The 25874-nt window shown below is 49.7% G+C and overlaps 3 protein-coding genes and 2 pseudogenes across 3 annotated transcripts; 2 read left to right on the top strand and 3 right to left on the bottom strand.

The window, feature by feature from the left end:
* Nucleotides 1–3051: 3051 nt before the first annotated feature.
* On the bottom strand, nucleotides 3052–3513 carry LOC136515442 (uncharacterized). The gene has a single exon (XM_066509023.1). It carries the CDS (start codon nucleotides 3511–3513, stop codon nucleotides 3052–3054), a length of 462 nt encoding a protein of 153 aa, XP_066365120.1.
* A 1155-nt stretch (nucleotides 3514–4668) lies between these two features.
* On the bottom strand, nucleotides 4669–5402 carry LOC136515441 (secreted RxLR effector protein 161-like). The gene is made up of 2 exons (XM_066509022.1): nucleotides 5198–5402; nucleotides 4669–4937 (listed from the first exon to the last, which is right to left on the bottom strand). The coding sequence occupies exons 1-2, from the start codon at nucleotides 5400–5402 to the stop codon at nucleotides 4669–4671; spliced, it is 474 nt and encodes a 157-aa protein (XP_066365119.1).
* A 4469-nt stretch (nucleotides 5403–9871) lies between these two features.
* Nucleotides 9872–10766, top strand: LOC136515440 (E3 ubiquitin-protein ligase SINA-like 11). Its single transcript, XM_066509021.1, has 2 exons — nucleotides 9872–9973; nucleotides 10080–10766. Exons 1-2 carry the CDS (start codon nucleotides 9872–9874, stop codon nucleotides 10764–10766), a joined length of 789 nt encoding a protein of 262 aa, XP_066365118.1.
* A 3887-nt stretch (nucleotides 10767–14653) lies between these two features.
* LOC136517438 (uncharacterized) lies at nucleotides 14654–18964 on the bottom strand (annotated as a pseudogene).
* A 1261-nt stretch (nucleotides 18965–20225) lies between these two features.
* Nucleotides 20226–21070, top strand: LOC136518207 (uncharacterized; annotated as a pseudogene).
* The last annotated feature ends 4804 nt before the right edge of the window (nucleotides 21071–25874 follow it).

Raw genomic sequence — 25874 nt, 5'->3', positions numbered from 1 at the left:
ACAGAGTCAGGGACGACTATGGGCAAGCCCGTATGGGGCCTCGAAACGCTTAGGACGCCCTAAGTCATATCCGAGACCGGTAGGGAGGTCTCCGAATGGGATCCCACTGTAGGGAGGCACCGAGCCACTAGGGCCTAGCGAATGGCCCCGGCACCCACTAGAGAAACCCTCTGGTACTCTTGGAGTGCATCTCTGGACCGCTAGCTGACCCCTAGCGAACGGGGCACGGGCCTCCACTCGGACTTACCCGATAACAGCTCACCGGAAGTGTCACCGCTCGCGCCCACCGAGGGTAGCCTGGCATATTCCACCCCTCCTTCCGAGCGAAAAGGAAGCGCGAGGGTCGCACAAAAAGTTAGGAGGACTCCTGATTGCCCTCTCGCTCCGTGCAGAGGCTCGGGGGTTCTTCCTGCGATTTTGTTGAGACCCCGCGACCCGAACTCGCACTTGTGGGCTCGGCAAATACGATAACATCCCTCGGTCAACGTGAGAAAAAGACCCTGGAGGAATGAATCCACTCCCCCAGGGCCTCGGGGGCTACACCCGGCGGGTGCGCTCGCGCGCACCAGCCAAGGCCTCGAAGTACGAAACACTATTCCGCTAGGAGCTACAGCAAGTCAAGCCTCGTCAAAACCTCAAGAAGAGCGCTCACGCTCTCCCTGAGGCTCGGGGGCTACTGCGGGTACCATGAAATGGGGTACCCCGAACGTTTACCGAAAGAATCACTTAAGCCCTATCAAAGACAAAGCCAAAAGGTGAACCATCGGTTGACCTCCGGCATTGTCCGAGCCCACCGGCTCTCCGCCTCGCACGGGAGGCCTCGACGAGGAACCAATTCTCCGTCTCGCCCGAGGCCCCGCGCGTAAAGCCTCGAACGAGACAGCGATTCTCCGTATCGCTCGAGGCCGGCTCGGCAACAACCCGTCGCTTCTGCCTCGACCAGTCTCCCCGACAGCGTGTCGCGTCCCATTAATGCGCCAACTACTCCCGCGATACTAGCCGAGCGACGGCTCGACACTGCAGAGTGGCCAATGAGACAAGAAGTCGCATCAACGCCATACCGACCTGGACAGGGCGCGACGGGGATTACCGGCCACTGTGCTCTGGTGCTGTGCCCACTATCAGCACCTGCACTACACTGTGCCACCTAACCCCCGCCCCAGAGACAACGCGGCATGGGGAGTCAAGTCCGGGTCACCATAGCCTCGGAATCAGCGTATGAGACCAACTACTCCCTCCAAGCCTCGGCAATCTACTTCAGGGTCTCAGCAACCCCGGGATTCACGTCTGCCGAGCCTCCCACGATGGCTCGGCCTCGGCACCAACTGAGCCTCGGCTTCTCACGCAGTCAACACACAGTGATCAGCACGCCGACCGCCACGCCCGCTTCGAGATAACACTGGAGCTCCCACGACGCACAGGATCGGATGTGACCGGCGCGTCGCCCCAGTACTTCAAGGACGAGACCACTCCGTCGCCCACGCCGCCACAGTAACAGGCTACAGGGCTCGGGCATGCCGACTCCGTCCGCACGACGCCGTGTAGCTAGCGCATGTATCACCCTTGTCTCCCCTTCAACTATAAAAGGGAGGGACCAGGGCCGTTTCTAGGATCAGACACGGACGATTAGGCATACGCCCACGCGACGAACTCACGCATAAACGCACGGACAAACACATGAGCTTCCCCGCTGCTTGAGATCAACATCTTAAGCAATCCACGCCGCTCCACACGGAGACCTGGGACAAGCTCCCTCTCTCGCCCTGCTTGTAACCCCCTACTACGAGCATTTCGGTGCAAGGAATACAAGATCGAACTCTCAGACTGGACGTAGGGCACCCATTGCCCGAACCAGTATAAATCTTGTGTCTCTTTGCATCACCATCCGGGATTGGGAACACGCAGTACAAATTTACTAGTTGGTTGAGGGCCCGCCGGTCCGAAACACCGACAACTACCGAGGCACTCGTCTTAGGATGTCCTACTCTGAAAAATCGTTATTAACATAGTCGACCATTCTAAGTGTCCGTCTCTAAATATAGTTGTATTAAAAATAATTGATAACTTTTCCATTTGAAGTTGGATAAAGGCAAACTTTATTTCAAAATTATAGCTCTCGACATGATCTACAAGTTTATAGTTGAAAAGTTTTTCATTTGGAACAGTTTAAAGTCCCAAAATGTTATTCTAAGTTCATAGATTTTGAAATTTAAAAATTTTCAAATAACCTTGGATGTTGGCATGGTCCCACCAAAGTAATATTCTCAGTACAATCTACAACTTTGTAGTAGAAAAGTTTTTGATTTAAAGTTGTTTAGAGTCTCAAATATGTATTAAGTTCTTAGATTTTGAATTTCACAATTTAAAATTTTCACACGTCCTTCAATGTTCACAATGTAGTGGCTGGCCTGGTTTAGTTGGGGTCGGCAGAGGCCTCTATTGAGATGGATAGAAACACAGATTATGCCTGCTGAATTTGACTATTCAGATGGTTCGACACATGTTGTATCCGATGATTCAGATGGCTATACACATGTGGGAACGTGTGTTACCCATCGTCTGTACAAATCGTTTCTGTAACAGCACCAACGAGGTGTAAGGAACTTGAGTGACCGCCTCGAGAGTCCAAGGTGTTGAATTGGATCGCTAAAAACTTAACCTAGGTCCCTAATTTGAACTACACTAGCTAGACAAACTAAAACAACTAACTAGTAAGATGCCCACTTAGATTTATCCAAGCCCACGAAGAGTTTTGCGACCTAGACCTAATCCAACCAACTAGTCTAATAAGTTAGTCTAAAAAAGGCAAACAACACAAACAAAGCACTTACATAAATATAAAAGCGGTAAGTACAAAAAGCTCAAGAAAGTAGGTGCAAACTGATTCAAGGCGAAAGATGTATCCCATTGTGTCATTGCCAAAAACAATCCCTATTCAGGACTACTACATATGGGTAATATTTTGAAGTTCATTGTACATAACAAGATACTCGAGTGCCGTTTCTCATGGACACAGTAGTAATTAAGATGGACCGATAGAGCAAGCATGCACTACTGATCAGAAGTGTTATCTGTGATGATATCAACCATGACCTTGGTATCATGCTCGTCGTCGTCTCCGCCGGCGTGGTTAGGCACGAAGAACTGGTAACCCCCGCTGAGATCAGGTAGACCACCCGAGAGATCCGAGCATGGCACTTCGAAGTACTCTGCTTTCTGCTCATGCCTGACCAACTGGTTAGCATTGCTCCGAGCCAGATATGAGAGCACGAACCTAATCTCCTTTGTGGCGGCCGAGTGAGGACGAATGCAGATCACGGACACGGCGCGGCAGAAGGAGTGGCGAATCACGTTCAGCAGGAAGAGGTACTTCCTTCCATGCTTATCGGCGGCGCTGGAGACGACGAAGTTGAAGCCATCATGGAGGCAAACGCTGAAGGACCTCACGCCTTGGCGTGCAGTCTTGCAGGGCCAGCCGTGCGCCCAGGAGAAGTGGTCCAGGAGCGCCGCCATTGAGCCGACGAATCCACATGCTTCACCAGGGCAACGGCACGGCGCGTGCGGGCACACCAAGCCGTGGCTTTCTTGGTCATGTTAGGGCAGCTTCATGGCACAGCCATGTCCAGCATGCGGGCATGGGACTCGGATGGACTCCACCAGATTCTCCATGCAATGGCACCGGCGGTAGATGCCTGTGGTGTTGCACACATGGCACTTGCGCTTGAACTTGAGCTTGTCGTGGCACAGTGAGCGGATCACATGTGCCCTATGACGCACTGCGTGCATATGTCATGGTCATCAGCAACATATGTATCATCAACATAGGCCATCCATGTATGAACCAATTGTTGGTTTCGAGATCTTCCGCATGGGTGAGCCGATCGGTCACCGGCGTTCTCGCTCACTATGGCTAGAAGTAGAAGAAGGGAGAGAGAACAGAACGCACACACACTGCACAAGCACCAGCATTGGGCGAAGCTCTGCAGAGGAGATGGTAAAAATGAACTCTTTCTTTACTTAGTTGCAGTGGGAAGCTATATATACAACTTTACCCATCTAATCCTACTACACAAAATGCAAAGGCTGCTATGCTGTTACAGTGACTAGATGTGACAGCAAGGCTGACTTTGGAGTCTACCCCTGCTGTGGCTACAGTGCAGCAACTAGGGAGCCTTTCGGCGTCTGCCCCAGCCGCGGCTATAATGCAGCAGCAGGGGAGTCCTTTCGGTGCCTGTCCCTGCCGCGCGTACAGAGGGCGAGCAGCAGATTACTTTATAATTCTTCCTCTAATCCTGCTGCTAACCCTAGAACTTCCACCACGCCGATCATCTTCTTCAGCTCCATGAACCGAAGACGGCCAAGCAGCTTGGTGAGGACGTCCGCGAGTTGTCGACCAGTTTTCACGAACTCGATGACGATCTGTCCTCCATCGACACAGTCCCTGAGGAAGTGAAACTTGACATCGTTGTGCTAGCTCCGATCGTGGAGAACCAGATTCTTCGCTAGGACGATGGCAGGCTGGTTGTCCACCATCAGTGCTGGTGGGTGAGCTTCCACACCGGTCAGCTCGCCCAGTAGCCGGCGTAGCCACACAGCTTGGCACGCTGCTGTGGCCACCGCCACGTACTCTGCCTCGCACGTGGACAGCGCCACCACCTTCTGTTTCAGCTACAACCATGAGATTGGAGCCGAGCCGAGGATGACGAGCACGCCAGAGGTCCTCCGTCGTCCGTCGATGTCCCCCGCCATGTCTGCATCGCTGAACACAGTGAGCTGCAGCCCGCTTCCACCTGTCTTGGGGAAGACAATCTCCTGATCCACCATCCCTTTAACGTAGCGCAACAGCCGCTTCACCACGGCCCAGTGATCCTCTCGGAGATCCTCCATGAAGCGACTGACGCAGCCCATGGCGAACGCAATGTACGGCCTCGTGTGGACTAGGTAACGCAGACCGCCGTCGATGCTCCGGTAAAGTGTTCATCTATCTTCGCCGTGGTACTGGCCTTCGTCAGCTTTAGCCGCTCCTCCATCGGAGTCACGCATGGCTTGCACTCAGCCATGTCACTCCGCTTCAACAGCTTCGAGGCGTACGCACTCTGACCGAGCGTGAGTGCCTCCTTCCCCTATCTCACCTCGATGCCGAGGTAGTAGGAGAGTGCGCCGAGATCGCTCATTCGAAAACGAGCCGCCATCTCACGCTTGAAGCTGTCGATGTCCTCCGCACGCACGTCGGTGACAATCAAGTCGTCCACATACACGTCGACGACGAACTCCTCCTTCCCCCATAGCCGCGTGTAGAGCGCGTGCTTGGTTGTGCACCGTGGGAACCTAAGCTCGCCTAGCGTGGCGTCAAGCTTGGCGTTCCATGCTCGCGGGTTCTGCCGCAGCCTGTAGATCATCATGTTTGCATATGTTGCAATGTTTGAACACGCATGTTGCAAACGTCTATTCCCACTATTTCATCTGTTTTTGAGACGTATATTTCAAGTGTGTTTATCTGGATGTTGCATATGTTTCACGCATATATTGCAAGTGTTTTATGTGGATGTTGCGTATGTTTGCAATGGTTTTAAAGTGTTCTCATGTGTTTTTGCAAGTGTTTTAGACTCATATTTAGTGTTTCATCTATCTTCATATGTACGTGGTAAGTGTTGCATCTGGATATAGAGGGGGCACGAGAGGTCGGGTGGGGCGCAAACACCGCATGGGGTCAGGCGAGGGCGCAGACGCCGCGTGGGTTCAGGTGGGGCGTATATGCTGCATCGGGTCACACGGTTCGCAGAGTGCAGGCGTGGGAACAGGTACGGACGTCACGGCGCTAGCACTGCCGATTGTGTTTACTCTTTTTTTTGTTGCCTGTTTTCTTTTTCTGTTTTTTTCTTTTCCCCATTACTGTTGATAGTTGTTTACAGCATAGTTATATGTACGGGCCCTTCTGATTTCTTGGTCAAGCTCCGGCTCTGCTTAATGACATGGGCCCAAGGCTGTGGTTGTCACCGACCTGCACGTCGTGGACGTATCCACTCTATTCGCTGATGCTGAAATTTAGTTTATGCTAATGTTTATGCTAAAATATTATGAGAAAAAAATATTATTTTATGGTTGAAAAGTAGTTCCGAATATAGCTCAAACGAACAGGGCCATCATGTCTAAGACGACATGTCGTCACCGAATTATCTCGTGTTTATTTCTCCATTCTAAACTTTAGCCTCTGTCATATCGGATATTTGGACACATGTATGAAGCATTAAATATAGACTAATTATGAAACTAAACGCACATATCGAGACCAATTTGCGAGATAAATTTTTTAAACCTAATTAGTCTATGATTTGATAATGTGATGCTACAGTAACATATGCTATTACCGGATTAATTAGACTTAATAAATTTGTTTCACGGATTATTAAAAATTTGTGTAATTTATTTTATTATTACTATTTAAATACTCGATGTGATACCACATATGACATCACTAAACTTTAGCCGCTGTATTTAAACAGTCAGATGGAACTGAACGGACCTGCCACCGTGGCGTCCTCGTCAATTGCTCCAAAAACACAATGCGTATATCGTTGTCACGCCATACTTCTTGTGACCAAAAAGCTAGTTTCAAAAATATAATTCAGAATATTCTAATATTTAAATATTAATTTTTTTTGTTCTAATTAATAAAAATATAAATATCATTGATTTGTAGCTTTAGCAAAGTAAGAGCAGCCGTGTTTCCGTGCATGGTCCGGCAGTGATAAACTTGCCGGTTTCAAAGCAACCGACAGGTGATAGTCCGTCTACGATATCGTAGACGGGAGGTATGCTCTGCCAATATACAAACAATTAAAATATAAGCAGTTGAGTTTAAGAGTAAAGACAAAAATTAATCTTACGTCAATTATTTGGTACTCCCTCTCTCCCCTTAGCTTATAGAATCTAGAAAACCCCAGGTTGTATAATAATTTAGGAAGCCGAGGGAACCCAACTTCTGAAAATTAAAAGACAACTCTGCCACTCACTATCTCCACCAATAGGTAGGGATGAAAACGGACTGGATACGAACGGATATCACCGATATTATATTTATTTTTATATTTCTGTCCGGATTCGGATTTGAATACGGATAGTGTCAACTATGTCGGATAGGATACGATTGGATATCGACATCATAAATATGCGATTTGAGTATTCAGATACAGATACGGTATCGGATGTTGGATATCCGGACTTGGATTCGGACAGATCTCAGTCCCTCTAAACGGATTCAGTTTCGAATACGGTCGGAAAATATCCGTACCGTTTTCATCCCTACCAATAGGCTAGAGACTATTGGCATCGTGGTAATTTTCCCTATAATAAAGCAGCCTACCTCAAGTTAGCTTTTTCGAGCTATGAATCCAAACGGTCACGCAATCTAACTTCTATAATCCACCTTTTAGGGCCTGTTTGGAACGGAGGGATGCAAAACACAGGAACGAGAGAAAACACAGGAATGGGAAAGGAATAGAGGTGTAAAACAGAGGATTGGAAAACACAGGAATTTTGTAGAAACGAGCGTTTGGAACACAGGAATACTAATGGCATAAAAGTTTCCATGTCATGTATTTGTTTATTCTCAGGAGTGAGTTCGTAAGCGACAGAGCCACAAAGGAAAGATTTCCCTAAGCTCGGAGCTCATTTTCTATTTCCTCCAAAAGTACATGTTATTTTGCCTTTCCTATGGAATGATTAGAGTTGATTCCTTTGTTCCAAACGGTGTTACAGTGATGAAAACTATAGGAATCAGAATCCTCCATTTTTCCTACGTTATTCCCGTGATCCAAACGAGCCCTTAGGTGCCGTTTGTATACCCAGGGATTTTTAGAATCCGGATAAAAAAAACATTAAAATCTCATAATCCCTTCCAAACACTATAGGATTTTAGGGGATTCTAACGCACAGGCACGTAATCCAAGAAACATCATATATTATTTTTTATCAAGAAACATGCCTATTATCTAAAAAAAATCCAAACATGCGTAACAATCTAGAGATTCTACCATTCATATGGGGCCTGTTTGATATAGAGTGCTGGGTGGCCCTACACCGAGCCCGGCTCCCCCGATGCAAAACACACTCTTTCCTGTCTCCCACGAAACGCCACGAAGGTCCGTTTCTCGTCGGCCCGGCCGGCTTCAGCGCTCGCGCGATGCCTCTAGTCACCTCCTCCCGTGGCTCGTTGTTTCTCACCCACCACTGACCGCTGCCTTCCTCCTCCGTTGGTGTCGCCGCGCCTCCGACTTCCTCCTCTCCAGCTCTTCTCACCCATGGCCGCGACGGAAGGGGCTCGCATGTGAGAAGGATACGAGTCTTCTCCATGGCTGTCGCCCTCGCCACCGTGGCGGCCACGGAGGCCGCGCACACCGCTCAGCGCTCGGCCGCTTCGCGCGGCGTGGCTAGCTTGGGCAGCAGGCCGTGGCGGCGACATCGATCTTGTAGTGTGATCTCGTACTGGATGTACTTGAGGCCCATCGCCTCCGCGGAGTCGTTGTAGTCCATCCACTGCGGGCCTGGGCAGCAGGCCGTGGCAGTTGCCGGCGGCGGCGGCATGGTGGTGATCGTGCGGCTAGACGAGATGTATGCTGAGGAGCGCGAACTGCTGGTGGAGATGCGCGCGCCGCTGGGCAAACCTGCATGTGTTCAATGAAATACCAATGACGATGGTTGGGGGTAATGTTACCAGATTCTAAATCCAGGGTCATCATACTCTCTGAACTCGGCTCAACTGAGCTCGGCTCTGCAGAATCAAACACGCGCACTACCATTTGAACCGGACTCTAGCCGGCCATGGCCAGGCCAGCCGGCCAGGCCGGGCAGATACCGGAAACCATACAGGCCCATGTACTCCAAACAAGTGCAGCCTTCACGAATCAATGGCAGCTCAGCAGCTGCCTCTGCCTGTGCTTGCGGCTCGCCCCTCGAGAGAGGGACGTTGATGGGCCTCGTAGCAGTGGACGTCAAAGCTGCTGCTGCTTGTACAGAGGTCCTGGTGCAATTTTTGTTGCCATTTCACTCGTACTACACGCTATATGTCAGGGACAAGGACGGAGCGAAAGCCTTTTCAACGTACAGGACTCCTACATGTTCTACAGCCTGATCGCTGGGCTGGGGCTGGCTGGCCACCCCCTCACATAGCTACTATTCACACGAACCAGCCAACAATACTTCTCTCTCACATAAATGAACCAATAAACGAACCAGCAATGATATGAACCCGCCAACGTAAAGTTCGACTCAAAAGTCAAGAGCCGATTCCTTCTCTGTTTTGGGTTGTGCAGTGGCTTGTCACGCGTCGTACTACTCTTATGTGATCTGCAGTTCTGCACAGCCACAGCCACAGCCGGCCGGCGGGTTCTTGTTTATTCAAAACCTGCATCTCAGGGAGCGCGAGTTGAGTGTGTGTCCATTTTGGATGCAGTTGAAACGACCGTGGGGATTAACGAGGCCGCGGGCGCACGGCGGTGGGACGTGGGACGACGAAGGCTATCTGGAGTAGTTGCTCCGTCGCTCCGGGCTTCGTCTGCCTCGTCGTGTGGGGCTCCGTTCGCTTGAGCTAAAGCTATAAAACAGTGTTTTTCTCTTCTAACATTCCAGAGCATAAGTTAAATTTTAGCATAAACGAACAGGGCCCAGGGCGGTAGGATTCTGCAGCTCCTGAGCCTCTAATCCCATGGATCTCTCTTCCGCTGCTTTTGTTTGCTCGCATTTCCATTTTCTTAATGGATTATTATCGCTTCTTAGATTCATTATTGGGAGAAATTAAATCCCTTTCTTTAGATTTCCTTTTTTCTAGTCTGCATTTGCTGCCGTCGTCGTAGCGTCGTCCGATTCGGCGATAATGGCGTCGTCGTCGTCGCCGGCCCCTCGTCTGACGGTGGCGGACGAGGATGTCCTCGAGTGCGGTGTCTGCTTCCTCCCGCTGAAGCCACCCTTCTTCCAGGTACACCGTACACGCTGCCGTCGATTCGTCCATCCTCCCCCCCCCCCCCCCCCCCCCCCCCCCCACTTTGCTTACTGTTACAGCTTCCATGTCTCTGTACATGCAGTGCGCCCGGGGGCCATGTGCTGTGCTCGCCGTGCGCCGACAAGCTCAGGGATGCCGGCAAGTGCCACATGTGCGGCGTCGCCATGCCCGGCGGCTACCAACGCTGCCACGACATGGAGCGCGTGGTGCACTCCGTCCGCAGCCCTACGGCTGCGAGGCCAGGCCTGTGTACCACGCCCTCCAGGAGCATGTCCTGGCGTGCGCGCACGCGCCGTGCCACTGTCCTGCCAGCGAGGCGGCGTGCGGCTTCAAGGGCTCCATACCTGCGCTCCTGGACCACATTGTCTCTGCGCACGGCTGGCCCTGCACGACTGCGCGCTACGGCGCGCCCTCCAGCAACGTCCATCTCAGCGACGGGTTCAACTTCTTCGTGTCCTACGACGACGTCGTCGACGAGCATGGCAGGAGGTACCTTTACTTGTTCAACGTCGTCCGCCATGCCTTCTGTCGTGCCGTGTCGGTGATCCGTATCTGTCCTCGCATCCGCGCGGCCAAGGGAGTGAAGCTCGTGCTCTCATACCACCTTGTCAATGAGCAATTGTTCAGCCATGAGCAGAAAATAGAGTTCAAAGTGGCATGCTCAGATCTCTCCGATGGTTTGCCCGATCCTCACAAGAGCTATCAGCTCACTGTCTCCAACTACGTCCTCAGAGACGATGACGACAACATGATATTGCCGTCCTCATAGTTGGCGTTAAGCAGTTTTTCCCTAGTAGTGTAAGATATTACTATATGAGAAGCTGACAAGCTAAATTCTGTCTTGAATCGTCGTCGTGTTCAGTTGTATGGCCAGTGGATTAATTCTCTCATGAGTTTGTATTGTATGCATCTTTCTAATGGCATGGATCGGTGGTAAACATACAGGACAATGGCCATGTTCGCTTCTCTTATAATCCGTACTTTTCAGCTTGTTTTTTTAGTCGGAACAGTATTTTTCTCTGTTTTTTCAGTGAAGCGAACGGGGCTAATATAATGTCCTTTGCTTGCCTATAAATTTGAACTTGGCTTCCCTATAACTTTGGATTTCAGATGCCCATGTGAATTTTTTTTCTTCGGCCACTCATGTATCCTCTAAGATTTCATATCAAAAAAGATACCCTAGTGACGGACTAAGAAAGACTAGTAATATAGTCGACTGCTAACTATAAAGTTATTTACAGGTTTCTTTTAACACATCTATATAGTAGTTAGCCTTTCACTATTAATGCATGACACACTTGTCTATCTCGTAAAGTTTCTTAGTTCTTGTAAGCCGGCATTCCTAGCTTTCACGGTAAAACATAGAATTAAAAGTACACACTTTTTTCTCCAATGCACAAAAGGTTTGCACATCTTCGTATTATGATCGAAAAATAGTGAAAGTTACAACGACACGCCATGGACATGATACACTAGGGGGACCGTGTTATATAATCGGCTCTGCCCTCCCTAGCAAAAGGACATCATAGGCTATTACTTGCTAATCGTGCTACCTAGCCAACATCGACGGTCAGACACGCTTGCTTACGCAGCGCCTCGCCCATTCTCCTTGTGAGTCAGGGAAGAGCTGCCGTATTGCCTCAGCATGCAAGGGGTTGAGCTGGTCGATGAAAATACTGTGGTAGGCGTTCTTAGGTGCCATGGTCGTTTGTCTGTCAAGCAGGCCCATCCGCTTCATCACCAGCACCTCTCCCGCTTAGAAGCCGGGACGCGTGAAAGCGCCCAGAAGGTGATCCTCCTGCTGCAAGTCGGCAACTTTGCTTGTGCCTCCACAGCCGGCTGAGGGAGCAGCGGCAATGGCATCTTACGCAAGATCTTGTTGGTGAATCGCTTTAGCCTCTTAACGGCAGAGCTCCCACCTTCAGTTGGTCGCGGAGGGGTGGTCGCGTCCGCGCCATGAGGGATGGCGCTAGAGCTTTCTGGGCTCGCCTCGGCATCCACAACGCCGTGTTGTCCCCTTGAGGTGGCATGACGTGTGGCTGCCCCTACACAGGCGACAACAGAGGCAAGTCCATCATCCACTGGACAGCCTTCACCGCGAATGATTGCGCACCAAAGATGCTTCAACTTCCTGAGAGGCGGCCGCCATAGTAGGCGGGCACCCCAACGCTGGCGCTCCTGCTAGTCGGCTCACGACGAGCGAGGCGGTGAACTCCTCCAGCATTAAGTCGACCCACGCGGGAGGCCTCGCGCTTGCGCACAACTCCAACACCAACGGGTCTGGCTCGGGGAAGACATGTGCAGCAGCAGAGGTAGCAGCATTGTCACTACTACAGGAATTTTATTAGAGGTGGGCAAAAACGATTAACGGAGGCGGGCAAAGCAACCACCTCCAATCAAAGGTCACTGTTAATCATGACCTACGAAGGCGGTTGAATTGCCCACCTCGGTTAATCGATTAACAAAGGCGGGCGTCGTACCGTGCCTGCATGTGAAAATGCATTAAAAAGAATAAAAAAAGACGGAACCCACCGATGAGCCCATTTTCGAGCACGCCAGTTCCCAGCGCCGGATCCACGAGCCCTAACGCCGGATCCGACAGCACCGACGTCGGATCTATGAGCCCCGACGCCGGATCCACCGGGCCCTGACGGGCCGAAGGACGCGCTGCCGTCAGAAACCCGCCATGATCCGCGCGCGCCAGGAGCTTCGTGGTGGGGAAGGGGCGTGGATCTGCCACCGTCGGGGGTCGAGAAGGGGTGTGGATCCGTCTAGAGGAGGTGGCGCCCTGCATTGTCGGCCCGACCGCCGCTGCTATTGCTCCTGCGCTTGCTGGCCGTCGCCGCTGCTCCTACGCTCAACAACCGGTTCTGCTGCTCTGCCCACCGGGCGCTGCTGCTCCACCCGCCGACCGATGTTGTTGCTCCGCTGCCAGCAGTTGAGGAAGAGAGAGGGAGGAAGGTATGTGGGAGCAAGGGAGGCGTGGGGGAGGACGGTTGAGAGAGAGAGGGAGTGCAGGAGAGAGGAAGGCATGGGGAAGGGCGTCGTCGGTGTGAGAGAGAGAGGGTGAGAATGAAACCCTAACCGGCTACCGTCAGTATGTATACTCTGGAGTCCGATATCAGGATGATATGGGGCAAACAATATGGTTACATGCTTTGCCTATTAACGGAGGCGGGCCTCATAAGCTGCCCGCCTCCGAAAATAGATTTATGGAGGCGGGTCTCTTAAGTCGTCCGCCTCCATAAATAGTCTATTTTCGGAGGCGATTGTTTTAAAACGACTGCCTCCGCAAATTAATTTTTGGAGGTGGGCAAACGTGACCGTCTTGGTAAATGAAAATGACCGCCTCCGTTAATAGCCCGACATTTTAGGAAGCGGTTGGATTTTCTGCCCACCTCCGTTAATGGTTGGGCACCACCTCCTAAAATCATTTGTGTAGTACTATGTTGTCGGCGTCTATCGGCAGGCACTCTCAATATGATGCCCCTTGCCGGCTTACTTTGGCGCCGCTAGCTTCGTCGTCAAATTCCGCTGGCACACCCCGTGGCACCCCGCTCAGCCCCATCCGAGCTCGGTGGAGCAGCGTGGGGTGCCGGTGGGTTGGCGCCATGAGCAGGGTTTCGTGGCAGGTTCGCCACCCATCGCCACCGTCGTCGTAGCAGACCTAGGCCCCTTGCAATCCCTGGCAATGTGGCGGAAACTGTGGCAGCATAAGCAACACCGTGGCAACCGGCAAGTCGCTAGCCTATTTGTTTGAACTTATCAGTCATAGTACAATGTTTTCTCTCATAACAAAACAACATCAACCAGTTTATCAGCCATAAAAATCATCAGTCGAAGAGCCCGATTACTTTTATGTCCTCTTGAGCGATTGTCATGAGTAAATAAAATCCACATTGTTACCATGAACTCATTCTAGTTGAGCACATGCCCATCATGATAGTGGAAGTTTCTGTTTCCTTTTAGATAATGGGTAGTAGTGGGAGTTTCTTAACTTGGCGTTCAGCTGATAGATGGTCACATATCCCAAGCATAGGCATCTCTAAGTAAATTTCACCTGTGTTTGTATATCTATTTTAATATTTTTTTTCAAAATCTAGAAAATATCAAAACCTAAACTCAATCATATCGCAAAAGGGTTTGTCTCATTTCGATGTGTGTAAGCGGTTACGTCTAATTAATTTTCTCTCTATAAACGAACACGTTTATCTTCCTAACAAATGGTAGCATAGATTAAAATCAAGACAAAATAGACTCTCTTCACTTCAGACTTCAGCATGATTCTGGTCCAAATATTCCGGTTAAATCAGACTGGCACGCACCTAAATGCGCCTTTTGAAATCTAACTTTTTCTCTGAAAAAAACATTTTCAGATATAGAGGTTAAATTAATTTATAATAAAAATGGATTCATTTTTATAGAAGGATAACTCAAGTTTATAAAATTCTGAATTATATACATGTGCAAAATCATAAAAGGATCCTGATTAATTAGTAATAGAGTTTAGAACTAAAAGCAAAAACAAACGAAAAGTAAAGGATTGTGTCGACCATGTGGGCGCTAGCATGTTTGGCCCGTTCGCAGCTGCTGTTTCCACAAAAATGGTATGTGAAAGGGAGCTGAAGACACAACAGAAATTTTTTATTTCTTCCGCAAGACAAATAGAAGATCCTCGAAATGGTTCGTAAGCTGGGGAGGAGCGGTAACCACCCTACGAAACCAGAATACAAAGCCATTTAGGGATCATGTGGCTGAAAACAGACTGAACTTAGCTTTACTTTCAGGCGACCGGCAATTGGCATCACCCTTTTTCTACATAGTTGTCCAATATACCAGGTAGAGCAGCTGTCATTCAAAACTAGGGACGCAAGCATAGTTATTAGAAACCAACAACTCCACATGCAACCACACTTAGGCTTGTTTGGATGTTACTGGATCACATGTGTTGAGGTGGATTGAGGTGTAATTTAGTTCAAGTTTCACTCCAATCCACCCCAACACAGGTGGATTGGTGCAAATCCGATTAATCCAAACAAGGCCTTAATCATTTGTCGTGTCAGTTGAACTGGGATTGACCAGTTGCAGAGCAGACACGTCCAGAATGGCAGAAACTAAACCAGAGGTGGCGGTGGCATAGATATTCAGCAAGTTCTATAATTTACAGCACTAGTTAAGACTAACCGACAACGGTCTATTACTGGATAATAATACGAACTTTGACCTTGATACCCTTGTCATAGTCTTCAATAACTGAATTTGGCACCACAACGACATGGAAGCAATCGTCAGGTTTAGGAACGCCATTGGAAAGGTCTGTGCGGACTACTCTAAACCTTGATCCCTGGAGTTGCCAATGCCAATGGTGGATTAACTGATTATTAACGCTGCATGTCCTGCTCAGATCATAATAAAGATCGCATACCATTTCCTTTGAGGTCGCCCCCTGACCACCGCTGCCGCACCTGACCACCGCTGCCTGCGGCAGCGTGTGGGTCTATACAGTGCACAGAGATGATGCGGACATACGGTTGCCGCGCCACAGTCATCAGGAGCAGGCACCGGATGCTGGCACTGGAACCTTGATTCTTGTTGCCTGTGGAGCAATCAGCGAGGAGGAAATTAAAGCCGTCATGGAGGTCGATGGTAAATCCGCCCTTATCATCGGGCTTGACACTGGTGTTGCACGGCCATCTGTGCACCGTGCTGAAATGGTCCACGAGCGCAGCCATGGAGCCTGCAAAGCTGCATTCCTCACCAGGGCAGTGGCACGGCGCATGCACGCACATAGAGCGGTGGCTTTCTTGATCATAGTAGACCGGCCTCAAGGCACAGCCATGGGCAGCATACGGGCATGGGACGCGGATGGACTCCACCAGTCGCTCCATGACATGGCACCGGCGGTATGTGCCGTTGACGACGCCACACAAAGGGCACTTGCCCATGGCCTGGAGCTTTTCATGGCATAGTGTACAGACAGCGTGCCCTACATCGCACTGCATGCATGTGTCATCAGCACACATCAAATGGTAAATCATCCATGAATGAACCAACATATACAAAATATGGTCAGAGATAAAGACAGTGGCAGAAATATTATAGCATCGATGCTGTGGATGGTGTTGATTTCTTTTACGTATAGATGCATATTGCAGCGGGTCAGAAAAGTATCAAGAGCTATTGTTAGAACAAAGACAGTTAGCCCTACTCCTGGATGCGCGAAAAGGAGAATTATATGCTTCAGCAAATACAGAAACAATAGTATTGTAAGTTGGAAGCTGGGAAGAAAGTTGTGGAGCAGTCCAGCAGTGTTCCTCCTAATCAACTTGTGTAATTGCATTCCAGAATCAGAATAGCAAGATTGCTTTGGTTCCTTATGAATCTGGAATGTCAGTCAACAGAATCAGACAGGACAGTTCCTAACCCACAACCATAGGCAGATTCTTAGAGTTAGAGGTGCCCTGTTTTGGATAGGCAATCTGATTTGAGGAGGATATGTCTGATCATTTACTTCAGCAGAAACTATGGATGGTGAGTAGCACCACAGACACAGACATTATCCTGGATGGTTGTAAGGCAAGGATCAATTGCACATATGCTGTGATGTAGTGCCTTTGTTTCATGACTTCCACAGTGGGAAATTGAATGTCTCAAGATTGAACTACGGAATTATTTGTACCCGCCAAATTGTGAAAAATGATGCTAGGATAAAACATTGTTTCAGGGATGGATAAAAATATTGATCCACTAGTCCACTGAATTGCAGTTAGAAAATCATAACTAGGGTCTCACCTCAATATTGGAATTTACACCTCAATATTGGAATTTATCACCTGATCATAAGGTTTTTAGGAATCAAACTGGTTTCATGCAAAACAGGAAGAAATCAGGATTTAAAAGCGATAGCAATAACACGACATCCTAAGGTGTTGTGGTTTCAGAATAATGAGATCCTGGTCAAAATAAATTTTGAACAAAATCTTGTAACTTTCAGCAGAGCCTTTTTTCTGAAAAGGACTTTGAAAGCCTTTAACAATTTTGTGGGTTAACTAGGTTTCAGACCTTGTAAGTCGAGATCCTTCTGGTAATCACGTGAGTAAGGGTTTGCAACTGTTGGGACATAGATATGAGCCGCGGAGGCTAAAACTCACCATGGCGTCAGAGACTAACGTTAACAAGCTGTATAAGTGACTTGCAGGGAGATCAGGCGGGAACCTTCACCACGATGACAACATCAGGCGAAGGTTCATGGATCAGGGCGAAGGCACCCGGCGTTGATAGGATCGTCGGCTGGGATGACGAGCCGAAGGCGAAGGCCGCCGGAAATGCGGTGGAAGCAGAGAAAGCCAGAGATGCCCCAGGTAGGTTATAATTGTATAGGAATATTCATGGGGATATACCTTAACTGTCAAAGGGTAAAGATGTAAAGTAGCACCCCAGGGAATAGTTCTCTATAAAAGGGGGAACCAAGTCCCATGTAAAGGAGGTTGGTGAATGCTTTTATGAAACCCTAATCGAGTCTGGGCCCACTTACTCTCTAACCTTCGCCTGGGGCCTCCGCCCAGGCGAAGACTCCAGTTGCTCCACTTAGCTGGGAACTGCTTTCCCAACAGCAACACAGCAAGGTGACTGTCTCCTTTTAATCTTCGTTACTGCTGCTGATGTTTCAGCACAAAGTATCAAACAATGGAGGGCAGTAGGGTAGGTACGTGTCTTTTATGGGGCCAGCTGATCCCAATAAAATTAGCAAACCCTAAACAAATATACTGTTTACCATAAGCTTTGAATGAAGATTCAATCCAGATTCGGTCATGACTGGTTGAGGTATGGTTTAGTTTCTATCCGATGTTTTAATGTTGGAGCAAAAAAATGCAGACCTACTATGAGATTTTTAAGGTTTCAATGTGGCATTTTGAGCTCTCATCTGCCGTGAATCTACTATGAACACAAGGAAGAGGATTAGACCAGTACTAAATTCAATTCCAAATTGGGGGAGAAAGCAAATTTTTATATAATTCATCTTTTTATAGACCATTATGTAGCTATCCATCTTCATGTTCGATTTAATTGTATCCTTGTAATTGAAATGACACTTTTTTTTGGAGAAATAACACAGGGAGTCATTTGTGGGCATATAAAGAGAACATTTTGGGTTCAGAAGAACCATCAGGAGATGGGGTTTTTGGGCAGGTTGTGCTCGTGTACAGTTACCTGGAAGATGGGGGGCTTCAGTGGGAGATAGCACACGACGCAGTCGAGGGCGTCGGCGTCCTCCACCGTCACGTCCACCAACGACGCCGCGGCGCTCTCTGGGTGAGTGCGCGGCTCTGACGCCGGCGCTGTTGCAGGAGCAGAGGATCCTCCGCCGCCGCCGGTGTCGATCCTGATGGATCTTGCTCGCTTTTGCTTCGGTTCGCCTCCCCCTCCCCTTCCTGCTTGCTTCGCCGCAGGATCTTTGGAACCCGAGTCCTGCAAAGCCGCCATGAGTAGCCCTCCCTTCCTCGCTCTCTCCGCGTCTCTCGCAGCTTCCACTCTTCTCCGGTTTGGACTTGGGAGGCAGTACGCGGAGGCACTGGTGAGTGAATGTTGGCCGTGGGCTAGCTTTCGTGGCGATGTAGCTCGGGCGGCAGCGCCTGACATTGCGTGCGCCGGGCCTCTGAGTCTCTGACCACTCCGCCCCGGCTGGCAGCCCACTTCCGATGCTGGCTTGGACCTCCTTCATGGGCCTTTCTCCAGCGGACGTCAGCCCCGCGCCGTCATCAGAGTCTTCGCTGCTACGATCTTTTTCCGCCAACCCTGTGTCGGGATTTCCGGCGGCCTTCGCCTTCGGCTCGTCATCCCAGCCGACGATCCTATCAACGCCGGGTGCCTTCGCCCTGATCCATGAACCTTCGCCTGATGTTGTCGTCGTGGTGAAGGTTCCCGCCTGATCTCCCTGCAAGTCACTTATACAGCTTGTTAACGTTAGTCTCTGCCGCCATGGTGAGTTTTAGCCGCCGCGGCTCATATCTATGTTGCAAACCCTTACTCACGTGATTACCAGAAGGATCTCGACTTACAAGGTCTGAAACCTAGTTAACCCACAAAATTGTTAAAGGCTTTCAAAGTCCTTTTCAGAAAAAAGGCTCTGCTGAAAGTTACAAGATTTTGTTCAAAATTTATTTTGACCAGGATCTCATTATTCTGAAACCACAACACCTTAGGATGTCATGTGTTATTGCTATCCCTTTTAAATCCTAATTTCTTCCTGTTTTGCATGAAACCAGTTTGATTCCTAAAAACCTTATGATCAGGTGATAAATTCCAATATTGAGGTGAGACCCTAGTTATGATTTTCTAACTGCAATTCAGTGGACTAGTGGATCAATATTTTTATCCATCCCTGAAACAATGTTTTATCCTAGCATCATTTTTCACAATTTGGCGGGTACAAATAATTCCGTAGTTCAATCTTGAGACATTCAATTTCCCACTGTGGAAGTCATGAAACAAAGGCACTACATCACAGCATATGTGCAATTGATCCTTGCCTTACAACCATCCAGGATAATGTCTGTGTCTGTAGTGCTACTCACCATCCATAGTTTCTGCTGAAGTAAATGATACATACATATCCTCCTCAAATCAGATTGCCTATCCAAAACAGGGCACCTCTAACTCTAAGAATCTGCCTATGGTAGTGGTTAGGAACTGTCCTGTCTGATTCTGTTGACTGACATTCCAGATTCATAAGGAACCAAAGCAATCTTGCTATTCTGATTCTGGAATGCAATTACACAAGTTGATTAGGAGGAACACTGCTGGACTGCTCCACAACTTTCTTCCCAGCTTCCAACTTACAATAATCAACCTGTTCGCTTGCTCGTATACGATCGTGGATTATAAGCTGGAACAGTATTTTTCTCTCATACAAAACCAGCCAGCAGTAAATAATCCACGATCGTTTACGATGAAACGAACAGGCGGAATATTGTTTCTGTATTTGCTGAAGCATATAATTCTCCTTTTCGCGCATCCTGGAGTAGGGCTAACTGTCTTTGTTCTAACAATAGCTCTTGATACTTTTCTGACCCTGCTGCAATATTCATCTATATGTAAAAGAAATCAACACCATCCACAGCATCGATGCTATAATATTTCTGCCACTGTCTTTATCTCTGACCATATTTTGTATATGTTGGTTCATTCATGGATGATTTACCTTTTGATGTGTGCTGATGACACATGCATGCAGTGCGATGTAGGGCACGCTGTCTGTCCACTATGCCGTAAAAAGCTCCAGGCCACGGGCAAGTGCCCTTTGTGTGGCGTCGTCAACGGCACATACCGCCGGTGCCATGTCATGGAGCGACTGGTGGAGTCCATCCACGTCCCATGCCCGTATGCTGCCCATGGCTGTGCCCTGAGGCCGGTCTACTATGATCAATAAAGCCACCGCTCGGTGTGCGCGCATGCGCCATGCCACTGCCCTGGTGACTTGGTGAGGCATGCAGCTTTGTAGGCTCCACAGCTGCACTCCTGGACCATTGCAGCACGGCGCACAGATGGCCGTGCATCACCAGAGTCAAGCCCGATGGTAAGGACGAATTTACCATCGGCCTCCATGATGGCTTCAATTTCCTCCTTGCTGATTGCTCCACCAGCAACGAGAATCAAGGTTCCACTGCCAGCATCTGCTCCTGCTGACTTGTGGTGCAGCAACCGTATGCCCGCATGCACTGCATAGACCCGCATGCTGCCACGGCCAGCGGTGATCATCAGGGTCTGACCTCGAAGGAAATGCATTGCCTGCTTCGTTATTCAGTAATGTACAAGGACTATTGTCTGTACAAGGACCATTTGCTGTACAAGGACTATTCACTGTACAAGGACGCCAGGAGTCTCAGTGGCAATAATCAGTTAATCGACTATTGGCAAAACCGGGAATCAAGGTTTAGTGTAGTCCGCATGGACCTCTCCAATGGGCTTCCTAAACCTGACGATTGCTTCCAGTTTGTGGTGCCAAATTCAGGTATTAAAGACTTTGACAAGGATGGTATCGAGATCAAAGTTAGTATTGTTATCAAGTATTAGACCGGTGTCGGTTAGTCTTAACTAGTGCTGTAAATTATAGAACCTGCTGAATATCTATGCCACGCCCCACCACTATGGTTTAGTTTCTGGACATGTCTGCCCTGCAAGGATCGATTCCAGTTCCACTGACATGGCAAATCATTAAGTGTAGTTGCTTGCATCACCTACTTTTGAATGACAGCTGCTCTACCTGGTATATCGGGCAATGTATGTAGAAAACAAGGGTGATGCTACTTGATGGTCGCCTGACAGTAAGGCTAAGGAAAAGTGGTTTATGTATAAGAGCACCCATGGTTCCAAACACACCGGTCATAGGACCAGACACAAATAGGCACCGCTCACACTCTTGTTGTTTTACCTTGCAATACACATGGCCCTACACCTTTGAACAATATCTTCCTTGGTTAATGAGGCGACTTGTGCCGACGTTTTGTGCTCATTTTTAAAAATCCTCATGTTCCTTTCCTTCCACAGGTTCCACACAATGTAAATAAACACTCCATTTAATGTTTTGCATTCTTGCTTTGGCACCTTGGTTGCCGCATCCTCCCACCAATCGGCGAGACATTGGGGATCTTGTTGGGGCAGTTGCACATCAAAATTTTCCCAGGATAACACCTGGCTCCAGATGGCTCTAGCAAAGGGGCATAGCAGAGATAGATACAACCCTATCTCCAAAGGTCCATTACACAAGACGCAATGCTCTTGATGTGGCCACCCTCTCTTTTGTAGGTTGTCGGTCATGAGGATTTTGTCATGTATTAGTATCCAGGCATGCACTTTGCATTTATTTTCCTCCCTTGCTCTCCAAACGAGATCAGCCAGGAGCTTGCAATGCAAACCTCGGAACTATATCCTGTACGCTGAATGTCGGTGCAGAAAGTGACCAATACGTAAATATTTATAGTTTTACCGTACGTTGTGATCGGATGTGGTCTAGCACTCAATGACATAGGGTTTATACTGGTTCAGGCAACGTGCCCTACGTCCAGTTTGAGTCGGTTGGTGACTTTATTCCTGAGCCTAGGTCCTCGAAGTTTGCAGTGGGGTTATAAACGAGAAGGAGAAAGATGGGGGTGCAAGAAGTCCGGTTGGACTCTGGTCTGAAGGGCCGAGAGTGATGAGAGCTCCGCTATGTGCTAAATGTTCGAGCGTGTGCTCGAGGTTTGAACCTGGTGGTTCTGTTGTTGTGTGTTGAATTGATCCTAGTGAACTGAGGGGGCTATCTGTTGGGAGAGAGCGCATTCCCTTTTATAGATGAAGGGGACGGCCTTTACTGGCGAGAGAGAGAGAAGTACGTATGGTACCAAGTCTTGTCGCTCACGCCGTTGGGTACAAGATGATGGTAGGCGTCCATAACACTGTTGTTGTCAGACGCATGTGGGAGGTTTCGTCGTCTTCCTCTGGTATGGCAGACGTCGATGCCTGCCATATTGTTGATGCCCAGAGGCATGTAGGGGGTTTTACCATGTTCGCCTGGTATGGTAAATGCCGGCGCCCGTAATATTGTTGATGCCCAGAGGCATGTGGGGGAGCCTTACCGTGTTTGTCTGGTATGAGAGTTGATGACGCCAACAACATGTAGAAAAATATCGGCGCCCACAACACTGCTTGGGTTCTGACATGCCAGGAAGATTATAGGGTACCGTCCTGTAGGTGTATAGGATACGGTCCTTGGTATTACGGTTGACTTGAGTGCCCTGCCTTACTTGCTCCATCTGTTTACTGGTCCTCACTGAGCGGGCGTCCTCGGTCGGTTGGTCATAATCGGCTCCGACTGCGCCAGTCGGAGAAGAGCTGTAAGTAGGGGTTCGGCGCATCCTCGGTCAGAGACGTAGGTCGGAGTTTGGAGGCGGTAGCCTTCCGGTCGGAGAGGCGGGTCAGAGTCAGAAGCGAGCGATGTTCCTCTTTGGCCAGGCCTTCCAGTCAGGGAGGCAGGCTGGAGTTAGAAGCGACCGTTGTTCCTCCTTAGCGAGGCCTTCTGGTCGGAGATTGGATCGCCCTTCTGGCCTGTCGTTTAGGTGTTTGGGCTGGCCCAGGAGTTGTGCGTCGTTCACAACGTCGTCTGCTGGGCCGAGCCTTTGTTGGAAAGCCGATCCATGAGGGACCCTAGGTTTATGAACCCGACATGAGCCCCCGAGCCCTCAGGCGATTCGGATAGAATCGTCTGGGGGATTTTTGTCTAGACGGCGGGTGCGCGCGAGCGCACCCGCGGGTGTAGCCCCTGAGCGATTCGGGCAGAATCGTCTGGGGGTTCTTTTGTGTTGCCAGTAGGGGAAGTCTTGTTTCATCGGCGGGTGCGCGCGAGCGCACCCATGGGTGTAGCCCCCAAGCCCCTAGGCGATTCGTGCAGAATCGCCTGGGGGGTTTTGTCAGCGAGGCAGTTTAGGGATCGAGCGAGACGAAGCTCGTGGATCGTGGTGTCGGGCGCAGCCGAGGTAGTTTTAGGGATCGGGCGAGATGGAGCTCGCGGATCCTGGCGTCGGGCGTAGCTGTAACACCCTCGGTGTTACACTGTTTAGTTTTTGCTAAAACACGACATGAGCATCATATTGATGTGTAATTGTGTGTAAAGATATGAGTTATAGAGTGTAAAGCAATGTATGGAACTTGAAACATTCATTTGAAACACGAAACACATGTTACATTTCACGTCGCGTTGTATTACTTAGGGTTCTAAATGAATTTTTATTGGACGGAAATGCTATGGAACGCATATGCGGAACGTTAGTAAAGTTTGGAGCATGAACTTCGTAGGCGACGATGAAATACGTGCGGTCGAGGATAGGGTTCACTAGCTAGTGTATCAAGTAGCTTGGAAATAGAATTCGACGCGAAACCGTTCGAAGCTTAGTCAATTCTCGTAAGTCTGAAAATGGGTCGACGAAGCCATGTTCGACAATTTTTGTAGAACGATCGGGTTAAGTAGTGGGAAGATGTTTTGGCTTAGTTTGATAGCCCTAGGTACCCTCTTGAGTGTACAATAACTGGTTTGACTTTTGAATCATCGAGTTTGAGTTTTAAATAGCTTTAAAAAGCATGCAAGTCACGTGTTGAGCAATGCCAGCGCCTGGGCGCGGTCACCCTACTGGCTCTCGACGCGCCGCACTAGACTACCCGTCGTGCCTGCGTGCGCATGTCCATGCGCATGGCCCCACGCTGCTGCATCCCGGCAGACGCACGCACACGCACCGCGCCGGTGGGCCTGGCTGCTCTGCCTCATCCATCGTGTCTGCCGGTGCCCGCGGCTCACTGTCGCGTCGTAGTGCACCCCGGTCGCGCTGCGCGCTGTTTGTCGCTGCCGAACGGCACTGCTCCCATTGACCTATCACGGCTGCACGCGTGTGGGCCAGCCGCTTGCCTTCGCTTTCACGCCGCGTTTGGTGCCACGCCATGCTCTTGTGTTCCCGGACATGCCAGTCTCTGCGGCGCAGTGCCATGCCGCCCTCGCCTCACGTGTCACGGAGCTACAGTCGCACATCGAGTGCCAGGCTCATACACGCACGAGGAGTCACCCCCAACACGCTACCGTCCTTCCCCAACTAGTGAATGTGCCACGACAGCGCCAAGCCAATGTGCCTACTATCCCTGTTCCTCTGTCACCGGGCCACACCGAGGCAAGCACGCAGCGTCGGCCAAATCAATGCAATTGCGTGCGCCTAAGAATGGAGTAGAGACCTTTGCCGAGCCTCAATTTGATGGTTCTGTCGTCGTCGGTCGCTTTAAGACTCCATGGCAGCGCCCGCCTAATTCCCGTAGCCCAGTCCACCTCCATCCAATTCATGCGCACCCCAATTCGCCCTACTACTGCCTACTCGTCGCTGCCACCGTAGTCGTGCCATCGCCGTTGTCGTGGGGCTAGTCCGGCACGCGTGGCTAGGCCCGCTCGATCAGTCTTCGGTCAAGCCATCATGACCAGTAGGTTCGGGGTGAGTCTCCGTTACCCATACTTGAGCTTGTTCACGATGTCGGTACCTTGGCTCACGGGAACACGCCCGCCGTCGCAGGGAGAAGTCCGCCGCCGTGAAGGGAGCTCGGGACAGCGTCCCCATTCATCGTATCGCCTCCCACCGCTTCGCGATTGACGTTAAGGTGAGCATCGACTCCTTAGATAGGACTGTGAAGGTCGGGTGTGGCCGACGTAGCCGCCTGGTGCCAGCACCGCCGCGTCGGTGCGCACACGGGTACCGGGGGACGTGGCCGCGGTGAAGAAGGGAAAGGGGAGGGTGGTAGATGCAAACTCTGTGACTCGGTAAAATAGTGCTCAAGTGAGTTTCGTGAATAGGCTAGAGAACGGGGGCTCTTTCGCAAAAGAGCCAGCCGCACGTGGGCTCCACCGTGGGCCACGTAGCGTGGGCCACGTCCCGCGTTGCTGCGTGGGCCATGCTGGTTGCTGCGCATGCGTGCGGGCGGGACGCCGGGGTGGGCCGAGCCGTCACTCGCGGGCCGCGCTGTGAATTCATTTTCTAATTTTTCCGATGAATTACAAATGTTTATTCAATATAGTTTCTAGCTGAACTTTGATAAATTATAGTAAATCTTGTAGATGTCCAAAAATAGTGAAACCAAGTTTGTTAGGCTCATAAAAATGCCATCTATCTGTTAGTGTAGTTAGATTACAGTTAGCTGTAACAATGGTAGGTTCATAAATTCAAGCTAGAGAGCTTAGTATTATGTAGATTAATATTTATAGGATTTTTTGTGGCAAATTGGTGATAGATATAGCTATGAGATTTTTATAGTAGGTTCATTAGATTATTATGTACTTGCTGTAAATTTTGTAGCCCTAGAGTATGTTGATAAA

Source organism: Miscanthus floridulus, chromosome 17 (assembly GCF_019320115.1).
Source record: "Miscanthus floridulus cultivar M001 chromosome 17, ASM1932011v1, whole genome shotgun sequence".
Taxonomy (NCBI): Eukaryota; Viridiplantae; Streptophyta; class Magnoliopsida; order Poales; family Poaceae; genus Miscanthus; species Miscanthus floridulus.
Note: the sequence above shows the minus strand (reverse complement) of the source record. Positions and strands in the feature narration are given on the sequence as shown.

Coding starts and splice junctions, on each gene's coding strand:
- LOC136515440 (XM_066509021.1), top strand. CDS start 9,872: ATGGCGTCGTCGTCGTCGCCGGCCCCTCGTCTGACGGTGGCGGACGAG. Junction 9,974..10,079: donor TGAAGCCACCCTTCTTCCAG/GTACACCGTACA, acceptor CTGTACATGCAG/TGCGCCCGGGGGCCATGTGC.
- LOC136515442 (XM_066509023.1), bottom strand. CDS start 3,513: ATGGCGGCGCTCCTGGACCACTTCTCCTGGGCGCACGGCTGGCCCTGC.
- LOC136515441 (XM_066509022.1), bottom strand. CDS start 5,402: ATGATGATCTACAGGCTGCGGCAGAACCCGCGAGCATGGAACGCCAAG. Junction 4,938..5,197: donor GGACATCGACAGCTTCAAGC/GTGAGATGGCGG, acceptor TGCGTTACCTAG/TCCACACGAGGCCGTACATT.